Here is a 13,080-nt window from a genome sequence, read left to right on the forward strand (position 1 = left end):
ATGGTACAACACTCACACCAAAATGGACAATCTAGGTATGTCAGTTTACCAGTAAGTAAATATCTTGGATGACTCAATTCAGAAAAGAAAAGTGTAAGGAAATAAACATAGAAGATAAAAACATACAAATTCTTATTTTTACATTTGAAAGCAGAAAGGCCGAAAAGGAATCCGACTGCATAATATCAGCATGAAACGGCGAGAAAGGACGAAGAAAAGAACGTGGATTTTCCTTGGATTTTTTTACATTTTTGTGTGTTTCACGCTGTTGGATTATTAAACCGTGCTGTTTTATTTAGTGACATTTTTATTTACAAGTTTAACTTCAATTAATTGTTCATATTAACTTTCCTATGATAAATTTGCATTTAATGCTAATATTTAGTAATAGTTTTTACTTTTTATCACATTGATAAGTGTGATAACTTTTTTATTATTTTTAAATTCCAATAGTTTTTATAAAACATCAACTTTTTAACTGTGTTTATAATATTTTATTAATGTGTAACCCTTTTGAACCTATCTGACCAAACGTCGCAATGAAATCTCAAAGATTCCAACTAGCAAGTGTTTACTGCTAGTATTTGTCACGTTTTTAATTTCATTTAGTGCTTTTTCAAGTGATTTTTGTGTGATTTCTCCTACCAATATGGTGCTTCATAGTGAATTTGGAATGCCAGCGTACGGACAAACGTACGACCAATGCCCCAAAGTCCGGAGTGCGGCTTTCCATTACCGCACTGCGTCTGTATGTTCGGACGATTCCGTACCCTCCTCTTACTACAGTGACAATATGGAACCCCAAAACTATTCGGTCACTTCTTCGCCACCACATATGCCGAGTGATTCGGAACTCAATCTAGGTAAGGTGCCCATATTGGGACCTCTTCTACTATCTTTTGGGTCAATACTTTTCTGAAAGTTCTGAGAACTCTTTTCCTATCTTTTGAATATTGTTTGTTGAGTATTTGACTGAAAGTTCTGTGAATTCTCTTTTTCTGTTTAATCTTTTGGGTTTTTGTGATGTGGAACCATGTCCATCGATGTCTTTTTAGTACCTACCTACTTCAATAATTTCTACATTATCAACATTCACAAACCTAATTTACCTAATCTTCTGAATATGGATGCCCCCTAAAAAAGGATCTGCATCTGAATATACTCATGGATAATTTGGATGTAACAGCATATTGCCATATTACAAGCTCGTAATGATAGCACATTAAAGAATATGGAAATAAAGTACAACAAAGTAAGGAATATCCTGAGGAAAAGATGAACCGCGCAGAATAAGATGAACGAAGAATCGGTGAATATCGAAGAAGAGGAGGAAGGAGAAGAAGAAGAAGCGAAGTCAATAATAGCAAAGAAGAAGAAGAAGAAGAAGAAGAAGCAGGAGGAGGAGGAATAGAAGAAGAAGAAGAAGAAGAAGAAGAAGAAGAAGAAGAAGAAGAAGAAGAAGAAGAAGAAGAAGAAGAAGAAGAAGAACAAGAAGAAGAAGAAGAAGAAGAAGAAGAAGAAGAAGAAGAAGAAGAAGAAGAAGAAGAAGAAGAAGAAGAAGAAGAAGTACAAGAAGAAGAAGAAGAAGAAGAAGAAGAAGAAGAAGAAGAAGAAGAAGAAGAAGAAGAAGAAGAAGAAGAAGAAGAAGCGAAGTCGAGAATGAGGAAAGAAGAAGAAAAACCTTGGAAGCCCAGCAACGCGATGAAGAAGAAGCAGACCAAGACATCGACGGAGTTAAAGAGGTAACTGACACACTATGACCCAAGATAGGTCACTGGCCCAACGCGAGAACGCAGAAAAAACCAAAGACCCATTAAACCAACTCGGCAGAACTACTGGAAGGAACTGTATACCTATATACACAGTCCTATACTGAAAGACCTATAGGTATACCAGAAAGAGTTACATCTGGAGTGGCTATACTCACAGATATAGTTCACGGCTTGAACCTGGTAACATTTCTCCAGTTTCTGATTTCAGCAGGTTAGCGTGCTCTTCAAACGACCTTTCTTGAACGCGGGCGTTGTTGTTGTTGTTGTTGTTTTTTTTCTGGTAGTAGTTGATCAACAACGTCCATACTATTGATATATTCATGAAGTGGTGAAGGAGTATGGATTGGAGATTTATTTATTATTAGTATTACCATTAGTACTTCTTTAGTTTGAGCTCTCTCCGCAGGTCGTTGCGCTTTTCTAGAAATTCCTGCGAGAACTTTCCTAGGTCATGGAGCTTCTGGTGCCGCGCGGGTCACATTGGGTCATTGGCTTGAGGAGACGGGTCGGAGCTTTGTGTTGGGGCTTTTGAGGTGTGGAAGGGGACTGCGATTTCATTTGAAGATCTTTCAGCTCTTATAACGTCCTTAGGTCCTTACAGTTCATTTGAAGATCTTTCAGCTCTTATAACGTCCTTAGGTCCTTACAGTTCATTTGAAGATCTTTCAGCTCTTATAACGTCCTTACAGTTCATTTGAAGATCTTTCAGCTCTTTAAATGAATTATTAGAATGTTTTAAAGACCTGAAATATTGGGAATGTGTGACTTTGTTTTCAAAGTTTAGTTTTTTGGAGGTACTTTGACAATACGGACAGTAGAAGTAGATCCTTTGAGCAAAAATTTAGTTTGAATTTGCATAATAATGCACTTAATTTGGATGTTTCTTTGGAGTTGTCATCAACTTCTGAGGAATAAGCATATTTAATACGTTCATTTTCAGTACTATGCTCGTGATACTGACTGTATTTATCACCTTTGCTAATAGAATGACATATTTCAGCATTTTTATAGTTGCGTTGCCATCGATGGTACGGAATTCCTACTGTGTTAACTGTTAACAGTTGACAGCATTTTTCATGTTAGCATGATGGCACAGTTCAACAATAAATTTCACCTTTACACCATTTTTTTTTAGCTAATTAGGAAAAGGTCAAGGGCATTTGTTAATGTTGTTATTATGACCTTCCTTTCCTCTCTTTCCGTTTCTCCCTTCTTTTTCTCCTTCGTTCTTTCTTCATTATAATTTAACCTTTCTGTTTTTCCTTATGTCCTTGTTCGTTATTTTCTCTGTGTCCTTCTCCTTGTTGTCTCCCACAGGCATTTTTCTTCTTCTTCTTCTGCTTCTCCTTCTTAATTTTATTTTTTTTTTTTATCTTTTTTCCTTCTCTTCCCATAATTATTATTTTCCCCTTCTATTCTTCGCCCTTCTTTTCCCCTTATTCCTCTGCTTCGTTCTTTCTTTTTAATATGACAATGTACTTTTCCCCTCTTCCTTTTCTTTTTCCTCCCCAAATATTCTTGCTCCTTCTCTTCCCTCCCAAATTCTTGCTCCCCATATATATCCTTGTTTCTTCTTCCTCCTTTTCACTTATCCTTATTCTTTTTCCTTCCCAAGCTTCGTGTTCAATGTCACAGTTTGCTTTGGGGAAAAGGTTTCCGTTTCAAGGTTACGTATGTCGTTCAGCACTTGAATGTCACCGTTTTTGATAAATGCCGATGGTAATCAAGGTTGTTTCAGGTACGTAATGTCTTTGATTAACAAACTTGTCTTGTTCTGAATAGAGTCATGTAACAAGATTACCTGCTCTAGGTCTATCGGTTTCAATAATGAAAATTGAACCAAAATTGGGTCAAAAATTCACCCTTACACAATTTTTATTGAAGCCGGCATCGATAGTGTTTTTGAAGGTTTTTGTGTATGATTTTTAGCAGATTTTTGATGGATTGGATTGACCTTGTTGCGTTTTATTGCACCCCTTGGAAACCTCGAAAAAATCTCGGTTTTCGTGTTCCCTCACAATCGTGATTTTTTTGGGGCAGAGTTTTGCTCTACTGACAACCTCATTGGCAGGTTGGATTGTGTGAAAGGATTAGATGTTAGGTATTTAGCACAGAGCAAATATTATTGTAGAACAAGTAAGTCGATTTTAGCCAAAGAAATCTCATGATTTGGTGTTTACCAGAAAAAGAAACTGAACAAAGTTCCAATTAAAAAGAAGAAAGAAATTGATAAAGTCTAATGGTTCTAGAAACAGTTTTACCCGAGCAAATTGGACCATTTTAATACTAAAAGTAGAGCTTCTTGAACCTTAGAAGAATCGGGTGTAAATCTAGGAGACCAGTTTTCATGATAGAACCGAGCTTCTAATGCCTCTACCGTGATACCATTTCATAACCCCTCAGAAAACTAGAATAGAAAATTATTATCAAGTTTCCATTTGTTATTTTTATAACATAACAATATCAGAACATACAAAGTTCAGATATATGGTATACCCATCCGTAAAAGCAGAGCTTGTGTCAGAATGAGACTGAAAGAAAAACTAGAGAAAAAGCAATGTGCCCCTAAACTCCCTTTTCGTGAGGATGACATTGTTGTACCAAAGATAAACACACCGACGATTTTATTGCTCCAAGGCCGAATCGAAAGGGATCCCCGGGTTTATTAGACCCATAGCACATTGCCATATTCCAAGCTGCCATATAACACAACATTCATATATCAGTATCAGCCATACAACAAACCTCCATATAACATATAACCCAGGCTACAGCCCAGTCAGGAAGTACTACCCCGGCAACTGTAGAGCAGTTATACAAGCTTCTAGGAAGTCAGATTGAATTTCAACCAAACACGCTTCTAACACAAACATTATATTTTATAGTTTTTTTTTTCTCGTTCTATATATAAAGTTCATGAACACTCCTGGCACATATAAGTCATATTTAACTAACATATATAAGTACTCGTACATATACGTATATACCTAAGTCCTATAACATAAATTATTAATTATGTATGTATCAGTTTCCTGCTAGGGAATGAACCTAATTTATATGTGGTTTTGGTTCTGTGGAGGGGATAAATGAGTTTTTGGCTGATTAGGGTCGAATTATCAAATCAGTGAAAAGTTATGAAGGCTTTTCCGTAAGTAATGCGTCCTTTGTGAAAAACAGGAAGGCAGGATAGGATATTGGTGGTAGGCTGGTAGGTAGAGGTCAACATTTTGTTAATATAGGCCAAGTCAGCTAACAACAAGAGGTGGAAAGATCTTCAGCCCCAAATAGCGAAGCTAGAATACAATTATACAAAATTCGTCACCGCAGTAATTAAATTAGGCTCTACTAAAACTGCCGACAAAACGGCCTTTTCATTTCTACGCTGGCAGGCTAGATAAAGTATTTGGTACGCTCACCATTCAGCCAGGTGGGATTTGAATGTGGAATCCAATCCAACTACCGGGTCCGTGGGGGACACTTCGTCGCGAATTCTGACGCTCGCCAACCCCGTAGGCGTTTCGGCCCGGGGGACCCTGAAAATGATGCCAGCGACCCGGCAATGAGAAGTTTATCAATTATCAAGTCCAATGCTCTTCCTTGAGAATTTATTTCATTATCATTCGCGACGAACGAGGCACTGCTCGGTGCTTGCTCGAGAAAAATTTCATCGTTTCCCTGTAGACAATTTTCAGGGAGATTTGTTTGTTCCCTGAAAATATGGTTTGGTATAAGTAAGGCCATCGGCTTATTAAACTACCTATGTCACTGCGACCTGGTTAGATTTGAGGTTAGAGGTTGACCTGGCTATTAAGGAGCTCTCTGCCATTTCACTTTCAATTTCACCATTTCTTCTCGCCGTGACGTCAGATTCTCGCGTGGAATCGGTTTCACTACTTTCTTTTCGTTCGCGCCCGGGTTTGAGATGTTATTTAAGATGGTAAGGTTATTAGGCAGGTCTTGTGGGGATTAAATCGAATGATTTATCCGCCTTTCTCCTACGTTTCCGTTCGTTTGATGTTGTTTAGAGCTAATAAATTACTTATGGAGCTATCATAACGCAAGAATTGAATATGCCTTGGTTCTCGAATAGAATTGGATTGGAATCAGCTTGGAATTGTAATGATGTAATCAATTATTACTCATTCTGAATTAATCTAAATAAAGTTCTTTCAATTCCATACCCCCAGCCAAAGACTTTTCTTGAGACTTCACCAAAATTTTGGTTCCTTGATCCGAAACTTGATTGCAAATGTAAACAGAAGTAACGACATAATGTAGGTAATACAGTCAAAAATGCTCGTGTAAATCCACCCTCTGTACCCTAGGTTGATAGCCATAAATCCACAAGTAGTTAACACGGTGGCACCTAGTGACACACTGACAACTAGTACAAATGATAACGACATCGACACAACATTAATAATAAACACATACAAGTCATACTTACGAGTACTTACCAGTACACAAGTCATACCTAACCTACCAGTCATACCCTCTGTTTCCGTAATACAACACCACTTGGCAAAACCGGATACCAGAGCACCGCGCGCGAAAAACCTTGACCGCCAAGTGGTCAACCAACTCTTGACAGAGGTTCCTGAGTAGGGGGCTCTCGGTTGAACAATAGAATTGAATATGCCTTGGTTCTCGAATAGAATTGGATTGGATTCAGCTTGGAATAGTAATGATGTAATCAATTATTACTCATTCTGAATTAATCTAAATAAAGTTCTTTCAATTCAATACTCCCAGCCAAAGACTTTTCTTGAGACTTCACCAAAATTTTGTTTCCTTGATCCGAAACTTGATTGAAAAAGTAAACAGAAGTAACGACATAATGTAGGTACAGTCAAAAATGCTCGTGTAAGTCCACCCTCTGTACCCTAGGTTAATAGCTATAATTCCACAAGTAGTTAACACGGTGGCACCTAGTGACACACTGACAACTAGTACAAATGACATCGACACAACATTGACAGTACACACATACAAGTCATAACTAACTTACTAGTTACTAGTCTCACCCTCTGTTTCCGTAATACAACACCACTTGGCAAAACCGGATACCAGCACACCGCGCGCGAAAAGCCTTGACCGTCAAGTGGTCAACCAACTCTTTAGGTTCCTGAGTGGGGGGCTCTCGGTTGAACAATCGACTGACCCTGGATCGACCCCAGACCTAAAGCTTCTCCACAGACATACTCCATAATTACCACTCGAGCGTTGAAGGCCATACGGAAGTGGAACGTTTGGCAGAAAATGTGGAGTTGTTCGAGACTACAAAAACCTCCCGTGTAGAAAAAACACGTCGCGTCGGAGTGTCGGAGAGGAAGTAGAATGTGACATAATGGCGTTCGCCGAACTCTTCAATACCATCTACCATCGTTTGAGAGCAGGGACAGTAGGGCTCGACTGAAAAAGAGTCCGCCTTTATTGTGTCTTTCAATCACATTATTAAAATCAGTGTGGTCTTGAAATTAGAAGACCTTAGAAAAAACAGCAGCTCCAAGTTTATCACAATGTTCCAAGACATCCTCAAAAATCACCTTTGAAAAGAGATCCCAATGAAATTCTGCACCTGAGGCCCTCAAAAACGAAAAGAAGAAAAAAATCACAAAAACAAAATATCTAGTCCCAGCGGAAACCTATCACACGATTCAAAAAAATCACAGAAAATTCCCTACAGATACAAACTATTACACAAGGTATCTGAAATCTCAATAGTCCCAATACATCATCAATCACTCCAAACGCTACAAAATGATCACAATAAACGTATCCAAACGTAACAAAAAATGTACATTGTTCACCCTACAATCCCCAAATGATCCCTGTATGATAGGTGAGATTGGACCAGTCACGCAACATTGAAATTACCTATTGCTTCCAATTGCGACGACCTTGGGACCCCCAGCCTCTGAAGCCGCCGGGGCGGAAACGAAATCCGAGGAGAATGAGGCAATAGGGATTGAAAATACCTTGGACTAGGTCAGTAAACCTGAGCCGGGGCAATAAGAACGTCCCAAGGTCGGCTCGTCCCAGGGCCGGGCACAGGGGCAGTTTACCCGGTCCCAATTGTTCGGGACCGGCTTCGTAAGGGCGTTCTTAATTCATTTTAATTAACCAGAAGTTTCCGGCCCCTGAGTCGGACTCGTTAAGGCTGCTTCGAATAGGCAAGTTTTTCCCCGAAGGAACAATAAATTACGAGATCCTAGTATTATTGGGAATACCCGTAAAAGAGTACTTACGGTTGAATGGTAGAGATTGCCTTAACCGCCCCAGGCAATTATTTCGCGCTTTATAATTTCTTGTATTTGTGTCCATTGTCCAGTCCAGTCCAAAATTAGAGTCAAGAGTTGACCAATAAAGAGTTCTAATAAATAAATAATATTCGTAAAACATTGTTGCGATAGTGACCCATTGGGGCCTGCCCCTTGGCCCGGTAAGGCTTTGAATTCGTTTCAATTGAGAAGCCCTCTAAAACATTTTTTTTTTCTATTTCATATAAAGGTTAGGACTGTTAGGAGGAGATTAAATAAGATTAACTGCTCGAGAATTCTACGGATGAGGTTACGGGGGGGATTTGGGTTGAATGTCTCGCTCAATGTCATTTGAAGACAGGGTCTCCCCTGACGCAATGTGACGAGCCGGATATATAGGGTCTGGTGTGTCGTGTTTGAGGATGTTCTGAGTTTTTCTGATGTTCTGTTTTATCAATTTTATCTTTATCTATTTTGTATGATTACGTCTTGTTTCACAAAATTCAGAAAAACGATATTCTGTTTTTATCTATTTTGATTACCTATTCTTTGTATTCCATGTTCAGAAAAACAATGTTTTGTTCTATCTATTTCGTGAGATTATTTGTATGTATTACACGTTCCAATGTGGAAATATGAAATTTTATCATTTCTACTTGTTCATTAAATAGGCCACTTTCCTAGTACAGTAATGGAAGTTCGTCATTATTTGGATTCCAGGCAAGGAAACGTCTTTGAATCACGGATTCTCCTCCTTATCTCAAACGATTCTCAAATCTGAATCATAGGCAATTGGGCAAAGATAAAGAGTTTTGAATCATGGGCAAGATAAAAAGTTTTGACACAGTGGTCTGGATTACAAAGTTCATAAGCAATATCACAAAGTTTACTTGTACAAGTACCACATCCAAGCAAATAGGATAACTTTGACAATCTTCAGCTAGATTAGGAACCAAGCAACCAAATACCTGATGTACTTACTTCCAGTGAAATTTAGGAACCACCTATGTTCTTCCAGCCAAATAGGATCATTTAGTAGACAATGTAGACATTCTAGCAGAAGTCAGAACGATGATACCACATGAGGAACCCGACAAAGTTCACAAAATGACTCATGCTCTACTCCACATCATGACAGAACATTCCCCGACAATGCCATTGACTCTATAAACCTTGACGGTGTGAATGACTCCAAAGTTTACACCCAAGCAGCAGGAACCAAGAAAGACTATAAGACATGTCCTGAAACGATAAACAAAAGAAACACTGACACTAGAAACAAATGTCCCGAAACGATAAACAAAACTAGAAACACAAACACTAGAAAGTCTAGTTGTCAACACCACAATTGACCAATTTGCCAATGCAGTCCAAAAATCAAAACAAAATTAAAGTAAACAACGAAAATGAAATTACACATGGCGTAAACAACGACATAAGTGACGTGTTTCCCTGTATGTTTTTGCTGATAGCACTGTTGGTGTTTGCTTTCAGTTTGTTTATCTTTGCTGATTTTGCCAATTTGTTGACACTTTAGGTTCCTTGGTGACTGGTGACCCCGGGGGAGACCTTCGGATGGCGTCACTGGAGGTGTGAATGACTTGTTCGAGGTCTAGTTGGGTTGTCGGTTCAGTTCCTGCATATGCCAGACTTGAGTCACTTTATATGACCCCCCCTTAAAGGACCATCTTTTTCAGCAGATTTTAGCGATATTCAGATTACCTAAGATGCCTAAGTTAAAATACCATTAGGTGTGATGTTTTAAGAGCTTGTAAGGAAATAAAAACTTCAACAATGTTTTGTTGATTATTTCGTAGTTTATCTGCAAAATAATGTGCTAAGGTGACGACTTTCTCAATGTAAGTTCCTTTAATTTTTCTTTAGTTGTCTCTTTTTTTCGATATCTTTTGCTAATAGTTTGTCTTTTTCTTTGATTCCAGAATTTGACGGCACCACAGTCCTCTGCAGGGTATGCGGTGACAAAGCTTCCGGTTTCCATTATGGCGTCCATTCCTGTGAAGGCTGCAAGGTAAGTTTCCAGCATTATCTTTTTTTTCCAACTATCAAGAAAAAACCTATCTTTTCTTGAACGGACTATAAACAAAATATTTGCAATGAGAAGTATTCTCTTTTTTGTCCAGTATTTGAAGGGAAATTGAACTTTTCATTTTATTGAGATTATTTTAATGCCTTCTCCTTTTTTGGAGAAATTTGGCTTCGAAATAAAATTTGGTCCTGAACCTAAAATTTGGTCTTTCTGGGTCTCCTCTGGATGGTACAATTTATCTTTTAAGTTTCCTACGATTTCGTTGTTTCCTGGACACATGTGTTTCGTTTACCTTTTCACAGCTCATCGTCAAAATACTCTAAATTTAACCAAGTAATCTAAATTGAAAGAAGCGTCCCAATAATCTTAACCCACATTTCAGTAGTAACACAGTCATCCCAACTAAATGTAAATAACAAAATAAAATAAATAAAAAATAACAGACCTCAACTATAACACAAGTATCAAAAATATCCCAGTAACCAACATAAATAAAGAAAGCAGGAAAGTACATAAATATATAAAAGAAACATTCAAACAACCGACACCATAATCAGTAATATTCCCGTTTCCGTACACATTATAAAAAACATTATAACATCAGCCCGAGCGATTACACGAAGAAAGCAGTAAAAGTGGAAAGAAAGTTGACGCAATAGTACCTGACCACATCAAGGTAAATCTCCTAACAAGTGGCATAATAACACAGCCCTAGCTCGCAGCGATGAAACAACTCAAGAAAGAAAGTACCCGGGTCACTCTCACTATCTAAATCTTTCTCTCTGCCATTTCACTTTCAATTTCACCATTTCTTCTCGCCGTGACGTCAGATTCTCGCGTGGAATCGGTTTCACTACTTTCTTTTCGTTCGCGCCCGGGTTTGAGATGTGGTTAAGTATAGGGAAGTCCTCGTTTCATCTCAATCCCGATTTGGTATTAAACCTCAGCATTAGTATCCTTACATTTATCTCATTGTCCGTAGATATTTTGCTTTTTTGTTGGTTCTTTTCCATTTGGAAGGACTTCTCCTTTGGACCTTTAGTTTGGGGGCTTCTTATCTCACTTTCTAGGGGTTGTAAGCCCTTCTTCTTTTTCCTTTTCTCTTTCTTCTTCTTCGTATTCTGTGAGGGTGCAACATTATTACCCAATGTGATGTTATAACTGACCACACGGATAAGGAAATTCACATGCTTGTCAGCAAATGATGGTCACCCACTCGCAAAAACTCGAGAAAACTGACCACCTACTCAGTCGCCGATTAGCAATTAGCCAAATAAGGCAACCCGGACAAAATATTCTGGTAGGGATAGAATAGAATTGAAATCTTTTCTACTTTTTTCGGCCATGCTATTTCGAGGGCTTCATTTTTATTAGTCTCTACTCTGTACACTCTCTTTCTTCCTTTCGTGTACTTCCTTCCCTTCTCTTTTGAGTTCTTTCATATTCCCTTCCTCTTCTCTTTTCGTCCACTTTTCCTTTTCCCTCGTCTCTTTTGAGTTCTTTGCTCTCCGTGTTTGTTTGGTCTTACTACATTTTCATTTTCCTCGGGGGCACTCGTGTTTCCAACAACCGAGCTTTTTCCAATTAGGATTTTCTTTTCATGTTCATGTATAGTTTGGGGATATTAGTTTTAGTATCCTCTCTTCCCTCTGATGTAATTCTGCCTGATTGCCTTTGCTGTATTGCTTTTTCTCTATGTAGGTCCCTTTGAGTTCTTTTTAGACCTGTGTGTTAACAGTTTTATTATTTCCGTTGTCCTCTCGTTGAACTAGATATGGAAACCTTTGTTCTATTTGGACTAGATGCAAATGTAGGAGTAGAGGAATATAGGAAATATGTAATGTCCTAAATACTCGTAGAAATGTGTCTATTGCCTCTGCCAAAATTGCCAATAGATTCATCCACCCTAATCATGTCCTCTGTTTTGAACGGTTTGAAAAAGAAGAGAAAGAAGATCAAGACGAAGAAAAAAATAAAGAAGAAGAGAGAGAAAAACGAAAAAAAGAAAGAAAGAAAAAAAAACCATCGCAAACAGAGAGAACAAGATGCGAAGCGATGTGTGCAAAAACTTCGCGCTTTGTCCGCTAGATGGCAGCGCTAGTAGCAACTCGGAATGGCGAGGCTGTACATGAACTCAATGAGTTCATAGAGAACATTCACCTCGCGAATGCTAGGAAAAGAGGACAAGGTAGGACACACACACTAACTCGAGCACAGAAAAACAGACACGAGGAGAGAACAAAACCAGATCGAGAAAATACTGTTGGAATAGTGTCGACAAACTGACAAAAAGATAGATTTGGAATTTGCCGAATTTGAAGAAAATTTGGTTGACAAAAAAGATGAACAATTGAACATATTAGAGAATTAAAAAGGTTTTTATTTTTTATTATTATTTTTTTTTTTTATTTGCATAGTTTGTATAAGTAGGCAAGTATTATTTGATTGAAATTAGAGGATGTGTCAGAATAGCCTTTGGAAAAAAAAAAAAAAAACAGAGCCCACTTTTCCGCTAGAAAGCCTCAACAGCCCCTGAATTTTCAGATAAGACCCAAAGGGCCCATCTGAAACCGTCTTGACAGTAATTACCGCGGTTTAATCCAGCTTTACACACTGTTGTGACAAACTGCTGGAAATGAACTAATTGTCCACTCTCCAACAAGAGGCAGAAGAAAGCATAAGTGAACCTCGACTGATTTGATGCGACGACTAATCTGAAAGGCCCTTTTAATTGAAAGGTTCAACAGATATGTCGCTAAAAAGAAAACAAATAATGACAACAAAAATAAACTCGTTAGAAAGTAGATTATCCGCCAAACAGGAATAACCACGGCAACGCGACCTATACAGTAGGTTATTCAGCCTGAAACCATTTACCGAGCGCGACAAGCGCCCAGTGGAAGGATCAAGAGACGCAACACGGAACGCGAAACCGACAGACACACCATAGTTAAAGCCGCCTAAAAAGAAAAAAAAAAGAACGGCAAAAAAACAGATCGTA

At 38.3% G+C, this 13,080-nt stretch overlaps 1 protein-coding gene across 1 annotated transcript in view; it reads left to right on the plus strand.

Moving 5' to 3' along the window:
* Positions 1 to 597: 597 nt before the first annotated feature.
* LOC103524797 (ecdysone-inducible protein E75) overlaps positions 598 to 13,080 on the plus strand; it is a gene marked incomplete in the record, with an annotated part of 70,798 nt that continues 58,315 nt past the window's right edge. Inside the window, 2 exon segments of the mRNA XM_008489830.3 lie at positions 598 to 863; positions 9,973 to 10,061. Of these exon segments, the coding sequence (XP_008488052.2) occupies positions 650 to 863; positions 9,973 to 10,061 (303 nt within the window).

The sequence above is a fragment of the Diaphorina citri genome, unplaced genomic scaffold, assembly GCF_000475195.1.
Source record: "Diaphorina citri unplaced genomic scaffold, Diaci psyllid genome assembly version 1.1 scaffold121, whole genome shotgun sequence".
Taxonomy (NCBI): domain Eukaryota; kingdom Metazoa; phylum Arthropoda; class Insecta; order Hemiptera; family Psyllidae; genus Diaphorina; species Diaphorina citri.